General features: G+C 31.4%; 1 protein-coding gene across 4 annotated transcripts in view; it reads left to right on the forward strand.

Moving 5' to 3' along the window:
• Positions 1–19828, forward strand: part of Gyc32E (Guanylyl cyclase at 32E) — a 48382-nt gene extending 28554 nt beyond the window's left edge. For 2 of the 4 annotated variants that reach the window (XM_015982279.2, XM_008200986.3), the window contains 14 exons: positions 43–151; positions 209–293; positions 8051–8203; positions 8274–8435; positions 8485–8663; positions 14274–14379; positions 14433–14792; positions 14846–15158; positions 15740–16055; positions 16111–16303; positions 18449–18814; positions 19262–19370; positions 19422–19561; positions 19616–19828. In XM_015982279.2, coding sequence (XP_015837765.1) covers positions 43–151; positions 209–293; positions 8051–8203; positions 8274–8435; positions 8485–8663; positions 14274–14379; positions 14433–14792; positions 14846–15158; positions 15740–16055; positions 16111–16303; positions 18449–18814; positions 19262–19370; positions 19422–19561; positions 19616–19735 — 2711 coding nt within the window. In that variant the 3' untranslated portion in view covers positions 19736–19828. Of the gene's footprint in view, positions 1–42; positions 152–208; positions 294–8050; positions 8204–8273; positions 8436–8484; positions 8664–14273; positions 14380–14432; positions 14793–14845; positions 15159–15739; positions 16056–16110; positions 16304–18448; positions 18815–19261; positions 19562–19615 lie in introns of those variants that run through there. The other 2 variants (XM_015982280.2, XM_015982281.2) reach the window with 2 other exon arrangements.
• Positions 19829–20107: the final 279 nt, after the last annotated feature.

The following is a 20107-nucleotide window of genomic DNA, read 5'->3' on the forward strand; positions in this document are numbered from 1 at the left end:
TAATTTAAACTTGTGACTGTTTCGCCATAAATTATGTTGCAGATTACCTCGATCCCTTTCTGAATGAAACGTGGGGTAATGTTAGTGACGTAATGGGTTTTAGATCAGTGCTCAAACTCACGCCGTCTCATCCTAGAAATCCCAAGTATAAGTGAGTTGGAAAGTTTAAACCTTTTTTTAATCTCTCATATGCTCAATTTGGTTTTAGATATGTGTGCGAGAAGATTAAAGCCTCTTCAGCCAAACCACCCTTTTGTGTTCCATACCACCATAAGATCTTTGACAGCATATCGGTAAGAAATCAATTTCATTTCACAAATCAGTGCAAATATTTTTTTCTAGATTTTTTATTTTTATTTACATTTTTATACAATCTTTTAATACAAATATTTGAATAATGAATGTGTCGCTTAAAAGCAAGCTTTGACAAAAAATATCTTTTAGAATTTGTCTAAAAACTTAGCTTTTTTGCTTTCAGACAATACCGGGTGTCTCAAAATTGGCGAACTCCTAGTTCAAAGTATTGTAGAAAATCACTTCAGTAGTCCAAATTTAGAAAAAAAAATAATAACATTGCGGGCTTCCCCACCAAGATACACTGGTTTGAAAATCACTCTTTGAATTGCGTTTTTTTCAAAAGCAAGCTACAGTTTCAGTGTGTATTAAACCATTCTAGCAAAAATGCAACCTGACTGCGAAATTTCAAAATGATTGTAGTACTGTTACGTTTCTTTCAAAATAAACGATTCGGTTTATATTTAATGTATTTTGTGACAAAAAATTTTTTGGAAGACGATATCATTTAAACTGAAATCACTCATTGGATTCTAAAATTTACAGACATTGCCTTGTAGTCAATAACATAAAATACTGACGTACTGTAACCGTTGAATATTTTTTGAAGAATATTTTTCTAGTTTCTGGTAGTTTAGAAAATGGAAATGAGTAAGTAAATTTATTAGTAATATTACTTTTTTATCTTTATAACTGTTGTTGCCCCGTCCGTAATCGCAAACATAAAATATTGTTCTTATTTCTTACGTTGTTAAACAAAATAAAAATTTTATAAATTCCACTGTTGAATTTTATTATTGTTAAAGTCTTTAATAATTAAAACCTGTCTGAATAAATTTTTTGGAGTTATTTTTACAGACATGATTTTTTTGTCCCGTCCGTCATGTGTAAACAAAAAGTAAATTGATTTATGAAGGAGAGAACCAAACTCGAAGTCGCCCCCCAAGAAATTTATTTATAAAATAGGGACAATTGTTTCGGGGTAACTACCCCATCATCAGCCAAATAACACAGATATTTTCCATAAACAAATAGAAGAACTTTATTTGTCCATGGATTACATGGATTTGTTAATGACGTTACAAGCGTGCTGTCATGGCGGCGAAGTAAATTAATCAAAAGTCGTTGCACATTGTCTTATATGTACTTCGGTTTTGTGGTTTCAAAAGTTTCAGCAAGTTCCACCATTTATTTCAAAAATAGTTGTTGGAATGAGTGCCTTTTAAATAAACAGAATTTTATAACGATTGTGTTCAAAATAAAAATGTGAAAAATGTCCGTCATCATCATCATCAACTTATTTTTATTTATTTTTCCTGCTCGTATTTCAAATTTTAACAATGTTTGATTTTGATTTCCAAAATAAAGCTTAAGAAAATGCAATTCAAAGTGCACTTGAAGTGCACCTTCAAACCAATGTATCTTTGTAGGGATGTCCCGAATCTTTATTTTGTTTCTACATTTGGACTATAACGCTCTGAACTTGGAATTCGCCACTTTTGAGACACGCTGTATTTTACAGAAAACAAAAAAAATATTTAAACCAAATGTCAGATTTTACGTCAACTTTTAACGTGATGTACTGTCACATATTACGTAACTCGTTAACGATCGATGCTAATTGATGTGTTTACTCCTTGTTTTTAATAAAATTGCGGGACTTTTTAAATACAACGGAATTAGGAAAATATTTGTTTCTTGTACGTTATGAAAAACCCATTATAGCCTAACACTTATAATTTGCAATACTTATTCGCTACGCTCACTCGTTTTGGCAACCATTATGCACGTTAAACAAAATCGATTTTTTTCATAACTGATTTAATGTACGACAATAAAATGTATATAAATAAATAAAATAAAGTGATGTGTAAAACACCAAAATTTTATAATAAATCAAACAAATACTTATTTCGTTAAAAGAAATAATTTTTGAGCCGCATCTTAGAATGCACGTGTATGTTGTTGCAACGTTTTGCTTGTACACCATTAAATTTTATTGAGATTACTCCAAACCGCGAGGACCCTTCAAGCTTATATTGTGTGATATATTGAAGACAGTTTGTAGTCTTTCAAACGAACCGATCGGTATCGTAAATATCTTCGGATTATCAAAACATTTTATTGTAAGGGTTGATTATCATCAACTGTACCTGAAAACTCTTGCACTTGGGTGATGGCGTTACCACCATACGCATATTTATTTATTTTGTCATAAACAGCATTTACTGCAGTAAACCTTATGGTGTACAAAGAAAACGTTGCTGCAATAACTGGTTCAAGACATATGCCAACAAGATTTATCTCTTAGTTTTTAAGTCACTGTGTTCTAAAAAACATGACATTAACACAAATGTTTCTGTTTCACCTTGTATCTATAATTAATTTATAAAATACACTGAGATTTAACAAAAAGTTCGGATCACCACTTGAAGTTTTCTGCGCCATATTGTTGTGAAAACATGATTGTTTAAAGACAACACAAACAGTGTTAATACATACTGTTCAGAAATGGTTTTTCCCGTCTTCTATGAAATTTAAACGTAATATGCCGCTTAATTTAAATTGTGAATGCCGTCTAAGTGACAGATTCGTTAGAATCCTGCAAAAGGTTAAACCTAAAAAGGAAAGAATACAGAACAAAAAACACGGAAACATAAAACATCATTTAAGTTACTTGAAACAACTTTGCCGAAAAAACTACAATAGACATTTGGATGATGCGCCAAAATGAATTTGAATTGTATAGGCGACTTGATGAACAATAATCATTTTTGAACCCATTGTTTTATAAAGCATATTTAGGAGTCATATTTTTGTTTAAAATTTTGAGAACAACAATTCAGTAGTTAAAAAAATTCACCCAAATGGTTGTAGTTTCTTTTTGAATCACATTTCATATAGGAAATTGGTTAAGTGTTGTTTCTGTTGGAGATTTGATAAGAGTTAACTATAAATCTTGAGTAAATAAAACGCCAATCTATTAAGTACTTATTGATCCAGATAATGACTATAATAATATTAATCGGTTTTGTAATTATCCCTTGAATGATCCTAAAAATATATAGATTTATGAAAATAAAGTGTAGAGAAATATTTATAGACCTTTCTAAAGCCTACACTAAATACGATTTTTATTATACATTTTATAGTGTGAAATACATCAATCAGACTGTTGTGGTGTTGTGTACAGGGTGTTGCATTTTGGATGTCCCGTTAGGAGATTTCCGAAACCAAGAGGTTTAGAGAAAAACGAGTAACACATTCTCGGGTTCATTTTTTGAGAAAATTATTTTGGTCAAAATCGCATTTCGCTATCATTTTTTGTTTTCGACTTAAAAACAAAAGTTGGCTTTTTAGCGAAGTCTTAAAAAATCATAACTTCCTTATTATAAATGATACACATTTGAAACAAAAAAATTTTAGAGGCACTTTTTCTCAGAGAATTTAATAATTTAATTAGCGATTTTTTTAACCATTCGTTTATCTGTAACAACAAAAAGTTATATATATATAACTTTATATATATATATAGGATATTATATATATTATATATAGGAATCATAGGCGGCTGTGATATTTTTTGAAAAGCCTATAGACTAAAACTAAAGTATCTATTTTTATCTCGGAAATGAAAAAAAAAATAAATTTCAAGTGCTAAAATGGTGTATATAGGTTGTATCAGAAATACGTGTATTTACTTTACCACCTAAGAAAACTCATCAATTTTTGTACCCATAGGTGGGTACACGATCCAGTATGTTATTTTTTCTAAATTTTAAGTAAATTTGCGAATTTTTTATTGAAAAATTACAAATAGAAAAGATGTTTTATTTGTTGAGCTCTGATATCTGTTAAAATTAAGACACGTATTTCTGATACACCCTGTAATTATCTCAGGACCAAAATGCCTAAACTCCTTGAGTGGTCGTTGCCTTAGGCCTTCGCCCTCCAGGCAACAAACTCCACTTGCGGGATTAAATGCTGCAGTTTAGACCCTCTATATACAGAGTGTTTCGTCTAAAGTCCACATTGGAAGTATTGGCAGTTCTAATAATGGTAATCATCCGAAAATTTGTATGCAACCAACCATAATCCCTTAGGCCCTTATCGATGATAATGTTTTTCAACATGGTGACACTTTCGCTTATCCCGGAAATCGGTATCAACTTCCTTATGTTAGATGGAAAGCTATGTTTTTTGTTGCATTTTTGGATTACTCGATTTATTTTAAGGGAGTTTTCATTAGCTGTCCCTATACCTAAATTTCATCGTTTTCAAAATAGTATTTTAGGGTTTCATGAAAATCTTTGGATTTGCATCTTTGACTGAAAAATTGGTACGTCTGCCGTTTTTAAAAATCCTGAAATCCTTTTTGGCTTATTTGAAAGAGAAATTTCTAAAAAAAGTTAGCAAACTCCAAATATTTAAGATTAAGTTTGCAAAACTTCAAACACCTATAACTCAAAATTTTCAAATGAAAGGCCGCAAGTTTTAGTCCACTAAATGGTAGAGAATTTAATTCTCTATCGATCGGTATTAAATTCCCTATACTTGTGTTTAACAGTTTTCAAGTTTTACAAACTTTTTGTTGGCATTGAAAAATTTATTACCTAAAGGATGATGTATGATATATGGTGTCACAACTGTCTTTAATTCCCCATATAAAAATGTCAACTGAACGCAATGCTAGCAACATGGCAAGGTCAGGAACTTTTTTGAACATTGTCCAGCAGATGGAGCTGTTCTACAAATTTTTGACTATTTTTCAAATTTACGTCATAATGACACATTATATTAAATTCTGTGGTCTAAGGCTGTTTACGGTGTTTACGACTATCTACGAACCTGTGCCAGGAATTATATTAGTTAATGAATCACAAGTATGGTCTTTAAAGGGAAATTGATTTATTTAGCAGTAAAATGGTTTCACTACAATAATCTCTTGAGTAGAGACATCAGCTATCATAAACATAAATAAATTCATATCGGAGGCTCGAAAACAACTGTGAACGCATTATAAGGTGATTGATGTCTGTACAAACGGTAGTTGCACTTGAGTTTTCGAAAATGTTAGAATACAGCAACGCCAAAAACAACAAGGTAATTATATCGCTTAACACCATAGGCAAAATGATTTTGAACTATGTACCATCGAGTAAACTTTGTAATCAAACCCATTTGGATGTAGGAGCCAGCCTTGATTCAATGATTTTAAATGAAATTCCGCATAACATAAGAAATGACAGTAATTAATAAAGTTATTAATATTTTTAATCAAAACTACAGATGAGAAGTATAATACACAATTAGCAAAATCAGTCTTTTAATTAATTACAGTTGGGTGTGAGTCTCTTAGGTATGTAAATGTGTGAACTTGTCTTTGGGAGCCACTTTTTGCAAAATTTTTACATACACAAGTACCACTGAAAACACAAACCATCACAAAATATTAGTTTGATGTGCCCGTCACTCAATTAAAGACCGGTAATAGTATCACTATCTTCCTTTTATCAGTAAATTGAATCTTATCTGCCAAAATGCTACTGTCACTGAAATCAAATTTAAAGCATTTTTGAAGTTCAAAATGTAATCGGTAATAAGGATACCTTTAAATCAAATTCAAAAAGCGCTATCTAATGGTCATTGTATGAAATGGTTTCCGACCTCGTCAGTTCGTTCCAGTTTAAAACAAATGAAGGGAGTTGGAGCACCATACCTTCTAACACCACCACCTAAAGCTTTTTTCGCATAGGTTGCCATGGAAACGTGAGTAAAATGATAAGAAAACAAAGTTTTTCAAATCAAAATTCTATGAATTTATTTTGTTTTAAGGAAAAGGAAAGCAAAATATTGAACAGAACTTATCGTTTATTCAGTGAAAAATGTTTTTTTGTCAAACTGTGCAAAATTATCTGTGGTAAGTTAAAGAAAGTTAAGTTATGGAAATTAAGTTAAGGAAGTTAAGAAAGTTAAGGCAATGTTAAATAAAACCAACATAATTTGAAAATTATCGCAGATAAGTATAAGGAATGCTAATACAGATCGAACGCAAAATAAAAATTTTTCCACTTAGTGAAATGCAATTTGGGGCATTCAATTTGGAAAAATTGACTTATAGCTTGTAAAAGTTAGAAATAACGTTAAGATTTTGGAGTTTGTAAACTTTAAATCTCTCGAAATAAGTCGAGTAATCTAAAAACGCAGTAAAAACATATCTTTCCATTTAAAATAAAAAAGTTAAGACCGGAAGTGCCACCATGTTGAAAATATTTTCATTCAACCGCTAAAATGCCTTTTATACTTTGCGTTTATTATACGTTTATTAACGTATATCAGTAGTTGTTGTTTATGACACTTTATGAAGTAAAGTACAGTGTACATTATTTCATTTAGTTTACTTCATGTTTCTGACGTTTGTCTCGTGTGTTGTCGTTTTAGTTCAAGTTCATAGAAAATAATGGGAGAAGGTAGTCAATGCACACCGCCTAAAATTCAGAAGAAGTTGCTAGAGACGTCTTTAAAAATTCTACGGTTGACGATAAAATTTTGTATGCACCACGTCAGTAAAGTGCCTTTATCGAACTCGTCTCGCTCACTTCACTCACTCAGCTTATAATCTCATACTTGTTTGATAAAAAATCGCTTTACTGACTTGGTACATAAATTACTATTATTAGAACTTTCAGTAGGTACGTCTAATGTACCTAGATGAAACAGCCTGTTTAATATACTATTAAATCACTATTTTTCATTCTTAGAAATTTTTTTTTGATTTAAGTTTTTAAAAATCATTTAAATGTTTCTTTTGAATTTACTGTGGAGTGTTAACTCGCAAATTCAAAAGGTCATATTTTTCTAAAAGCTGGATCTACCTCTCCAGCTGCACACACTGTGATTTCAGATGAATTATTTGAAGGTGTTGGCAACGCTTCAATTTGTTGTTCCAAATTTATTTAAACTTCATCTGACAAACTTGAAGCTGTGCCTATAACCTTTGGCTTTATCTAAAAGTTTTGAGGTGGCTGGTGTTATTTTTTAGAATGGAATACCACTTACTGTATTCTCAAGGATATTCTAGTAATAGATCAATGTATTGCATTGTAGAATATTATTATATGCCTAATGGAAAAATGTATGAACGATGGATGACCCTTCAATATTAACTATATTATTAGGGGTATAAGTGAAGCTTTATGTGCTGAAGAATTTGATTGGTGGTTGCTCATAGCAGCGGCGGATTTTGCTATTTTATTTTACTACTGGGTACATAATGAGGCTCATTATCGACGCTATGAAAGTCCGCGGTGACGTAAAGCTTCGTAAGTCGGACATAAAACTATTTTGTTCTGTGTAAAGTGATTTGAAAGTGACTAGGTTCTAAAGCAAGTGCATGTTTGGTGAGAAATCAGGACTAGATTTTGTTAACTTTTATGTCATAATGAGCTAACTCGATAAAACAGCTGGCTGTTATTATATCGAGTAGCAAATAATAAATTACTAAACCTACTTATACGAGAAAAAACTCTTATTTTATCATTCCCTACAATCGTTATCTCTTATTTTATTTTAATATTTGTTGTACGTAATCCACTGTTTACTTTTATGATTAATGCCATTCTTAAAAAATAAACTTTTTTAAGGGTTTTCGCAACAAACACTCATAAAACAGATTTTTTGTAGTCTAATAAATTCGTATGCGCTGCGTAAAAACGATAGCCCAGACAAGGAATTAGGAAAGTTGTTTATATTTCAGGTCCCCATCCAAGCGGCTTATTTATACGACGCCGTTATGATTTATGCTCGAGCTTTGACTGAAGTCTTTCAAAACAACGAAGATCCGCGGAATGGAACAGCAGTTCTCCGTCGAATAGTCAATAGATCTTACCATTCCATTCAAGGATATGATGTATGACCGCTTAGTTTTTAATTAAAAAAATAAAAAAATAAATAAATAATATCATCTAAAATAATCGTAGGTTTTTATTGATGGAAACGGCGACGCCGAAGGCAATTTCACTGTGGTCGCTTTACTGGACGACCAAGAAATGAACGGAACGTTGCGGATGAGCATGCAACCAGTGGGTTATTTTCAGTATAAATCCAACGGAAGCAACGTGCCATCAGCACTCCCCGTAAGGGTAAATTCGCTGAAGAGATTCTTTCATGATAACTTTGGTTTTGTTGCAGGAGTTCCGATATCTGGACGTCGATCGGCCCATTCAGTGGGTTGGTGGAAAGCTGCCGAGAGCAGAGCCTCGATGTGGTTTCAACGGTGAGAAGTGTATTTATAGGATCGACTGGCGATTCCTCGCAAGTGTTTCCTTAATGTCCCTCATTGTCCTGATCGGGATTCTTTTTTGTGTAAAGTGAGTATTAAATACGTGTTTTTTTTATTTAGCCTACCAGGTGGGTCTGCAAAATTATTAATATTTACATAGAAATCAGTGTTTGCTAATGAATCTTTTATTTTTTTCCTATGTGATTTTTTTTGTAAAAAAACGAAATTTGGTGTTAAAATCTGGTAATTTAGGATCCATTTTTTATTGATTTCTACAGCAAGAAAAACAAACACTTAAGTTTTATTGCAACAAATTATTCCATTGCATAAACAAAACAATACGTTGTCTATACTGGACAAAAAGCTATAAAGAAGTTGATTAATTATTTCAAATTTTCTGTTGCAAAACTAGTTCATTTTTCTGTAAAAATCCAGCTTAACCTAAGAATGAACTCACTGTATACCAGTATACCAGTAATTTTTCATTCAATTAACATTTTTATTTTCTGTAGATTTTTTGTAAAGTTTGTGTCTTAGTTTGTCACTAAATAATGTTTTCTCCTAGAGTGCTTTTTATAAATGTTTACACTTTATTCACGAGTTCAACAAGAGATAGATTTTTTGTTTAAATTGTGTTATGCTATTTATTGAAATTTCAAAAAAAGTAAGTCATTTTTTAAAGTAGCTTGGCTAAAATAATGCTGTGCTTTTGCAAGTACTCGTGAATTTTAAGAATTGAACGTCAGTGCAACCTCAAAAATAATTTAATATTACATCTATTTAAAATTTATTAAGAGACATTCTAAGTACGTAACGCGGAGATACTAAAAAGGTTGTAATACAAAAAGACAAAAAAAGGTGACATTGAAATTTTAAATTACTACGTGACGACTGAAAAACAGAGAAACCGAAAAAACTATAGAACTGGAAAAGGCAAACACTTACATTTTAAAAAAACGAAAAGCTAAATACTTAGAAACCGAAAAGTTGGAATACAAAACAAAAAAATGGTGAAGTATAACTGACTGAAAGAATGAGTATTTAAAAAACTATGGAACTGCAAAGAATATTTAAAAAATTAAAAAATTGCTAATTAACTGAAATTATTATAAAATAACGAAAGCACGAAACCCTGAAAAATTTAGGAAATGGGGAAACCAAAAAACTAAAAAAATCAAATACTGACAAACTAAGCCACTGGGTGATTGAAATACTAAAGAAAGATTGAAAGTCTGGAAGCCTTTAGGTAGGTGTAAAATTAAAAAACTAAAAGATTGAAAAGTATGTTGTCTTGTAACTTAATCTAAATACTAATAAAAAAAATTTGGAATTATATTATATTTTAAATTATAGGAAGGTAAAACACTTAGAATATTTAAAAGATATTTATGGTACAATAAGCCAATATAGGTATTTATGAAATATAAAAATGGCTAAAAAATGTTGTAAATTAAATACGATATCTAATAATCTGCTGTAAGTGATTCAGAAATGTAAGTGTAATGTGTGAAAAATAGTTTTTGTGTTTTTTTTTGTTATTCCGGCGGTGTTTTCTGCAAATTGTGTACAAGAATGGGCCGCCAGGAGCAACGGTATTATTTCACAATGGACTGTTTAGGAGACACTTTATGTACACTTCCTGACTTAAAAGAGGTATTATAATGAATTGTAAAGCGTTATTTCAAGTTTTCGAATTCTCATAAAGCAGAAATTAAAATTTTTAAAGCGAAAATCACAAGTACTCGTATGATGTTATGTTATGACTTATGAAAAAAATGACGATGGGATATGCCCAAAATTACGTTTATTTGAATTTTATTTTTATGTCATTTATTCTTTTATTTTTTACTAATCTACTATTATAGACAAATATTGTATTAGATAGAGCCACCATAATGATGGTCATAACTCCTTTGCGGCCAGTTTTATTTAATCATTCGACTCATTTCTTCTTGTGCATTGTTTCAGACTTTCCGGAAACAAAACTAAACGTGTTCTCTCCTTTTCTTTTTCAATTTGCTTGAGATTTTAATTTTTTAACTCACTTTATCAAGCGACAATTTTTTTATAAAGGATTGTCAAACAAATTTCAAAAATTCCAATAGTTATATTTTGTAGAAATTTATTTTAATAAGAAAAAAATTATTTATCTATGACGGGGAGTTATTGGGTCTTAATTGCCTTAGGCAACGCAGTGTCCCTTGGGTCTAGCGGCCCTCGGGACAGTAAATTCGTTGCCCAGTGTCATTAAGACTCTTATAATTCCCTTGGCATACAAGTAACTATTTTATAATGATTAACGACATTTTTAACGTATTTTTTGCACAAAATAACATTCACGTATCATTTGTTTTAGAATGACAATTTTCAGCAACTTAATATTAAATAATTAATTAATTAATTAATTGTAAGTTATAAGTAATTGAACGAAAATTGTACAAAAATACACATGCATAGCTACTTCAACAATAGTAAGTGCTGAATTCTGAGATTATTACTCTTTAAGATTAAAGATGAATATACTTTTATCGAGACTCACCTCGTATTGTATAAAACGGGATAATGGTCTCAAGAGTATAGAAAAGTTAAAGATGCGATGCGAGGAAGGAAATTAAAATCAAATTCATTATTTAAAATTGGCAGGTGGGCGATGAGTAAAAAATCGAAGAGTTAAAAGTTAAAGGTCAACAAGATACGGTCCGTTACATTAACGTTGATGTTGAATAAATTGATACAGTTTATAAGTGGCAATACTGCATCAATAAATTATGAAAATTTAAGGTATTTGTACTTTCTGAAAATGAAATAATAGAAAATGATTAATGTTTTACCACAAAGAACATTATTATTTCCAGTTATATTCATTTATCATCAAATGAGAAGTTTTCAGTAACTCATCGTAGCACATAAGTAATTTATCCCTTTAACAAAGGACCTGATTTTAAAAGTTCGGATCTCATTATTTATGTATGTATGTATGTCTTTGTTTTTGTTTTTCAAACTAATTTCAGCTATTTTGACTGAATGTACACATACATAGAGACTGTCCCAACGATCCGAAAAAGCTCCATAACTTGTTTATTATTAATGATATTGACTTTTTTTTAGATTTTTTCTAAAATATTGCGACATATATATAGAGTGTTCCAATATTTAAAAAAACACTAAAGTTACGTTTTTCCAAATGGAACACTCTGAGTTTTCTTGCATTTTTGGACGTAGCTTTTTATACTGATTATTTTAATTTAAACTTGAATAGGTCGCTTCTGCTTCGTTTTTGAAAGGATTTAATTTTTTTAACATAAACACGATTTATTTAAAAAATTATTACACAAAAACGGAGAATCGTAGAAAAATAGGACTTTTACCACTTTAAAGGGAAAAGTTCAAACTTAAATCTGTTCTAACTGCTTAGCGTATTACATTAGAAACATAGAAAAATTAAAAAGTTTATTAAAATTTGAATAATTTAAAAAACTCAAGTGGAACACCCTATTTTTTGTTCCTGCTTCTCAAAGATTTTTAAATTGTCTATCTAAAACAAAAAATTTCAAATGCCTAAAGTTAATAACTAAAAAGACATTTTACTTTAAAAGTTAATTTCAATAACAATGTACACTATTCTGAGCATTGTTGTTAGCTAGTAAACCATATCATAACCAAAGAAACTCGACCACAGACCATTTGTTGGAATTTATATGGGAATTCAAAAATTTGCAATTGATTAAAGGTTTAGATATTTCACTGTAATAAATAACAAATAATGGCCTAAGGGTAACATTAAAGTTATTATTAGCAGAAAATTTCATTTTTTGACTACTGAAACAATAGTTAATAATTTTTTTTAATGTTTAATGTTAAATACCTTTTGGGTAAGCAGCAAAAGACACTTAACTGTTAGTGTTTTTAGGAGACAATTTGAAGGTCTTTTAGACACAAAAATAAAAAATTGGGTGTTCCAATTGTGATTTTTAAGTTATTCAACTTGCAACAAACCTTTTCATTTTTTATCATATTGATTACAGTAAGCTACTAAAAATAAAGCATCCCTGAAGTTTGAACTTTTTTCTTTAAAGTGGTAAAAGTTCTACTTTTCTGAGATTTTTAGTTTTCACGTAGGGATTTTAAAAAAAGGCGTGTTTATGTTAAAAAATTAAGTTATTTCAAAAACAAAGCAAAATCGACCAATAATAATTGAGCAACAATTGAAACATCAGTGGTAAAAGCAAAAAAATGCAAAAAAATATAGGTTGTTCCATTAAAAAAAACATAAGTTTGTGTTGTAGCTAATGTTAGAAACACCCTGTATACTTTAAAATACTTTTAACTGACTCAGAGGGATAGTATGTACGGCTTCCGTAAAAAAAAGATTATAATTTTCGAACACTTAAAGGTCAATAATGAACTTTTAAAATTTTACAATTTGCAAAGCATGATCTGATAACATGACACATTTTTATTGCAGACATTTTTTAAGAAAAAAATAACATGTTAAAATAAAAATTATCCCGACGCATCCACCATTTTTATCGTTAACTTTGTATAGGACAAGTAACCTACGCAGCTGATTTAAAAATGTATTCATATAATGTTAACATCAAGATTCATATAATTTTTAAGTTTCTAAGTAGAAAATACTTGACCTTTTACATAATATAAATCCACAAAATTATTGAACACATTTTTCACGATAACTATTCTCAAAAGGAGTTTTATTATTCATTAATTTTTATTGTGGTCATTACTTAAATAATAATAAAGATAGATTTTAACTACGTTTAAAGATAACCCTAATTACGGTAATAAACCCTACAACAAATTGCATGATTTTATTGAAAACATTCTTAATTTTTTATACCTACCTAAAGTGGGAACAAAACCAAATATCCACAACACTGTGTTCTATTTCGAATTTACAACCCGGCAACACTGTTTGGTGGAAATTATCTGCTTCACCCACTTAAGTTATCATTTGCCTGCTGTTGACCACAGCCCACACATATGTAATGTATATGTAGTATTTTCAATTTTTTTAATGATTAATTAATAATTAATTTTGAAACTGATAAGAGCTTAAATTAGAAAAGTTTTGAATTCACAAATTCATAGTTAAACTTCACCTAATTGTAATTTATAGCAACATACACGAATTTGTATGTATTTTAGCATGGAATCAATAAATAACTTGTTTGTTAGGTGCAAACATTGTGTTAGAACCAACGTTTATAGGAAGCGTGGCCAAAAGTTAATCATTAACTTTTGTTAACTAAACAATTATATTTAGTTCTAGTTGCCAATAAGGTAGAAATTAATATAAAATATCATTTCACTCTAGCAATTTTTGTTAATTAGCTAATGGTGTCTCAATAATTTCAAACTAACCCCTACATTTCTTATAGGTTTTAGATCATATTTTAGTAGTACTAAAAATTATTGTTTAAAAAAAGTAATAGATTTTAATAAAAGCTAGTTGTTACTAAAATATAATTAAACTTACAAAAATCTGTAATGACATTATGGAGGTTCTCTCGAAGTTAGCCCCCGAACAGACATTTACTTTTCTAACAAAATGACAGAAAGAATACAAACTTCTGAACAAATTATATTTTTGTTAAATAGAAATAACAAAAATTAAGGTTGAGGGCCATCTTCAAGGATTTGTGTTTTTTCCTATAATATTTAAAGCTAAATATTGTAGGCACTATCGTTACGAACACAAACTTGCTTGCCTCTTGTGGAAAATTGACATGCGAGACGTTACAATAATCCCTACAGAGACAACGGAATTGTCCAACAAAAGCATGGTTAGTCCAGCGAATTTCAAACATAAAAATTTGTAATTACCCTAATTACGCAGATCCAAGTTTGCCGTCACAGCGTTTTCCAAGCCCCAAGTAGCAGTTTAGCCGAATTAGCCGAATCCTCACCAAAACGAGCATACACAGATATAGGTTTATACAAAGGCAACATAGTTGCAATAAAATATTTAAAGAAAAGATCAGTCGATCTCACGCGTTCTATACGGAAAGAACTGAAACAAATCCGAGAAGTGAGACATGAAAATCTTATCCCTTTTATCGGTGCAAGTGTGGACCATGGGAACGTGGCAATTTTAACAGCTTATAGTGCGAGAGGGAGTCTTGAAGATGTTTTGGCCAATGAGGATCTTCATTTGGACAATATGTTTGTTTCTTCTTTAGTTACAGACATCCTTAAAGTAGATTTTCGTCAATATTATTACTAAAACTTTTGATTATTTTTTTTTTCAAGGGAATGATCTACCTTCATGATAGCGACATTATATCACATGGTAATCTAAGGTCGAGCAATTGTTTAATTGACAGCAGATGGGTTGTGCAAATCACAGATTTTGGTTTACATGAATTTAAAGCATGTCCTGAAGGTGCCGAAACACAAAGTAAAAAACTGAAACGGTCTCTATGGCGAGCTCCAGAATTGTTGAGAGATCCTTCACCACCTGCTCGAGGAACACAAAAAGGCGACGTTTATTCGTTTGGAATCGTTTTGTATGAAATTATTGGGAGGAGGGGTCCTTGGGGTGACACAAATATAGAACCATCAGGTAATTTCTTTAACTATTTGTGTTTTATAGTAACACACTTATACAAGGAGAGTCTGCTTCGAGTATTTACCGTGTCCCAAGAACTACTGATCACAGACAAAAAGGAAAAATCAACACGTCTCGTATTGAATACTTTTTTCTGAACATGTGATATTTTTCAAAATTTTGAAATCAGTTCCGTGAATGTAATAGTGATTTAATAAACTAATTTGTTGTTGAAGGCGACTAACAATAATAATCAATACTGTTTTAAGTACAGACAATCCATAGCATGTAAGTGCCTTTAATGTTTAGTTAAGATTATTAATCGCCTATCAACTTTTTCGTGACTAATTATCTAATTAAGTTCGTTACGTAACTCGTTAACGGTCGAGCCTGTTTGATTGGTTTACTCTTTTTTTTTTTGGAAATAAAATAGCAGAAATAAATTTTCAATTTACCACACTACGCTCACTAGTTTTGGCAAAAATTATACTCGTTAAACAATGACTTACTTACGTAAATGACTACTTATAGCATAACCATGTATTCATGTTCATGTATATTGAGGTTTTATAACGGGTTTAATATTTTCTTATTAGAAATTCTACGGCAAGTTATAGAAGTGAAGGAAGTACCATTGCGACCCCCTCTTGAAAACTTGGGAGCTGCAGATTATATCATCAAATGTATGAAGGCTTGTTGGCATGAAGAACCGGACCAAAGGCCAGATATTAGATTTGTTAGAGTGAGACTTAAAGAGATGCAAGCTGGTCTGAAACCAAACATTTTTGATAACATGTTAGCAATTATGGAGAAATATGCTTATAATTTAGAAGGGTTAGTGCAAGAAAGGACCAATCAGTTGACTGAAGAGAAAAAGAAAACCGAAGCTTTGCTTCATAGAATGCTACCAAAGTAACATTATTATAAAATGAAATGGTTTCGTTTAGGTAGTTGAAATGTTTTTCAGGTCTGTGGCAGAAGCTCTAAAACGAGGCGATCGTGTCGAGGCTGAAAGTTTCGATTGTGTTACAATCTACTTCAGTGACATTGTTGGTTTTACCGAATTATCTGCGGTTAGCACACCGCTGCAAGTAATAGATTTGCTCAACGACCTTTACACTTGTTTTGATTCTATTATTTCACATTACGATGTTTACAAGGTAAGTAAAATTATTACAAACATTTATTTGTCTGTTTAACTCATTTCGCTTTTACAAAGCGACCAAAAAGTCTTTCTATCAAGTAAGCTTAGAATGTATAGAACGTATGTCTGCAGAACTCAAGCCTAATGTCAAATGTCAATAAGTTAAATTATTGTTGGAATCCAGTTTTGCCCCATAGATACCATTTACGGGTCGTCTAACGTTCGGGTATTATTTGTGTCACGAGTTCACGGCATCTGACAGTTTACATTTGAGGTAGAGTCCGCGAAATGACAGATCGTCCACGGTGGTAGGAGTGCGCAGAGACGAAAACTCGTCTCGGACGAGTCCAATCTTTAAATTAGGGGTGTTGGCAGAAAACAGTGGCGTGGCGTGTACTTACATGTGTAGGGAATTCGTCTTAAAGTTTAACATTTCAATATTACCAGTTATAGTAAAGATACCAGTAGAAACATTTTTTGCAATAAACGCGTTTTTACTCTTTACTCATTGTGTATTTTTATTTATTCGACCTCTCTGCTTTGTATTTCTAGGAAATCAACGTGTATTAGCATTAGATATGATTTTTACTATTTCATCTTGCAATTATTGAATAGAGGAAATTTTAACTACTACAAATTATGAATCTCAAACCCTTCTTGATCATAGAATAGTTTTTTGCTACGCCACTGCTCAATCTCCTCACTCGATGAAGTACGCATTGGCTCCGCCTATCGTGGTCGTTTACAGAGTTTCCGAGCTCCAATTTTAGTTTAAATTTTGACAGCAGGTTGAACTAATACACGATACCGGACATACGTTCTCAAGTAATATGCCTACTTGATAGAAGGACTTTTTGATCGCTTTGTGTTTTGCTACATTTAACATTAAAATCGTCTACATCTCAAAGATTATATTTTCTAACTCTATAACTAGTATAAAGCTTCACAGAATATAGATTAATTTATTTTTGCTTTTTGTGATGGCTGTTATGGTCTCTTATATTCTAGGAGTTGATTTTGCTTTTAGAAACCCTATTAGCCTGTAGAATTTATTTTCTGTAAAGGTTGGTTGCATTTTCATAATACAGTCATTAAAAGCCAGGAAACAGACAACTCTTACCAATAATTGTTAAATGCTTCTTAATTATTACTAAAAGTAAAGGCTACTATAATGACCTAATGTCACAGAAATTACGTGTGTGTGTGCAAAATTTCAGCTTATTCGGATACCAGAAGCTGAATTTTGCTCGTAAACTTCAAGATGTTAGCATCTAAAGTGTACATTAAAAGTATTATCTGTTCTAATATTTATCTAACTTATAAAAATAAGTGTATATTGAGGTCTTTAAAAAACGCGAAATTTTTTGAGCACGACGACGTAGCCGGAGTGCTCGAAATAGAGCAAGTGTTTTAAAGACCAGTTATCCACAAAAACTTTACGTTATTTTTTTATTGGTACACATTTGAAATGACAAATACTGATATTAATGTTACAAAAATTGAGATATAATGTGAGATCAGTATACCTTTCGTTGTCATGGAATTGATTGTTATTGTAATAAAAAATCATTAAAAAGTTGCCATTTGTCTATCCGTTTCTTGAGTTATTGATGTTGCCTTGGACACTTTAAAACGCGCGTTTTTGAAAGTTGGATTTATACACGTTGCTATGTGCTTTAAATAAGCAAATTAGATTACCAATAAAAAAAATTGTTTACAATCATGAATCAAAAGATTTTCAAGGTTTTGGCACTTCCGGTTATACGGGAATCGGCATCAAGTTTGTTTTTTTTAACATAAAGCTATATTTTTATTGCTTTTTTTTTGGTTTGTCTTAATAAACGGTTTTGTTTTTTATATAGGTTTTCCTTTGTTTTCGAGATGTCTTTATATTTGGAAAAATTTGAGTTTTATGAACTTAAAGTTCTTTAAACGTCTTTAAATCTTTAAATTTGAGATTTGTCACTGTTTTCGGAATTCGAAAACGCCAAAGGAAAAATTTAATCTTTCTCTTTCAAATACTCTAAAACAATTTCAGTTTTTGAAGAAGATGGTGCAAGTTCAAAAAAAATGTAAATATTTCGAAAACTGTTAATCTAGCTATAAAAAAGCAGAGAAATTTTTCAACATTTGTGAGACTGAGGACACCGATGCATTTCAGGTAGAAACAATCGGAGATGCTTACATGGTAGTCAGCGGTTTGCCTATAAGAAACGGGGACCGCCATGCGGGAGAAATCGCGTCAATGGCGCTCCACCTACTCAGCAATATACGAAAATTTGAAATCAAACACAGACAGGGTGAAGTCCTCCAACTGAGAATTGGTATTCACTCAGGACATTGTGTTGCTGGAGTCGTTGGCCTAAAAATGCCGAGATATTGTCTGTTCGGAGACACAGTGAATACAGCTTCGCGAATGGAAAGTTCTGGTGAAGCTTTCAAAATTCACATATCGCATGCCACTTATAACCTTTTACAAAACTTGGGTGGCTATAGATGCGAAGAAAGAGGCGTTATTCCAATTAAGGTAACATTTATACCATGCGATTTTCTAAAATTTTGATCTAGTTATCCATGACATTTACGTTAACCCGATGTCCTTTACGGAAATAAGGTTCCAACATAATTTTTTTATGATCTTTTGTGAACATTTTGGACATGTTGACAGATAAAGCGATGCTGAAGATATTTACGCTTAATAAAATTGAACCTAACACACACAAAGAGTGTACAATACTCTTTGGTCGAAAACCGTTTTTCGATTAATTTAAATTTCGATTCGTCAACACAAAAAACTATGTATATTTTTGATTATTAAATAAATAAGTGAGAGCAGAAATGAATAATAATCATAAAGCATATTTTTCGGTGTTTGTTGTACAAATATTGTACCTTGCTTATTTAAGCACACATTTGCAATTCATGTAGCACTCCCTCCGGTCGTGCTGTAAACAAATTGTATGTGTTTTTCTAGGGAAAAGGCGAAATGCGCACTTATTGGTTAGTTGGTGAGGACCCGGCCCAGCGATTGGCCCGAATTCGTGAAGAAATCGTCGGTTCATCGCTTTTCAGCAGCTCAGACAGTGTAATGCCAGATGTTTGTTTTTAATGAAATAATCGTTTTTGCGTTCAAGGATTGAGCGAAACTCCTGATTTACTTCGACGTCCTGGTGCCAATTTCCTAATTGATGGAGTGCAATTTCCTCAAGCGTCTTGCCCTTTATTGCAGTTGCATCAAAGAGCAAGATTGGCGTATTCGATGCACTATAGTCAGGTTCGGTTAATTCCAAATGATAAACTGATTCATTAGTGACAATTAAACTTGCAGGAGAATTTAACAGCTGGTGATTTGGAAAGGCATCTGTTTCAATCACAGTGTTGCAGCAATCGAAATCCGAGGTCAGCACCGGCTATCACTTTTACAGATCTCAATTATCGTTACATGTGATCGGGCCATACGTACAATAAGTGTTATATGTCAATTATTGTTGAAAGATGTTATTATTTTATTTATATTAATAAATGTTGAAAACAATTTGAATGTTATCTGAGTATTCCAGCTTTTCATAAGCAAAAAAATTCAAGGATTCTGAATATGTTTTCGTTTTTCGTCCACGAGCGATACTTCCGAACATATATAATTCTTTTCGGCAAAGTAGAGAATCTTTCCAACTCAAATGTAAGTTATTCATTCTTACGAGAAATTGTCTGGAGATTCCGAGACTATCTTTTTAACTACCGCTAACGGATCAATAAAAATAATTAAAAGGACTCAAGTCTTACTCCAACTACTCTTTGTGTATGTATATTTTAGCTGTTT

The sequence above is a fragment of the Tribolium castaneum genome, chromosome 6 (assembly GCF_031307605.1).
Source record: "Tribolium castaneum strain GA2 chromosome 6, icTriCast1.1, whole genome shotgun sequence".
In the NCBI taxonomy this organism is placed as follows: Eukaryota; Metazoa; Arthropoda; class Insecta; order Coleoptera; family Tenebrionidae; genus Tribolium; species Tribolium castaneum.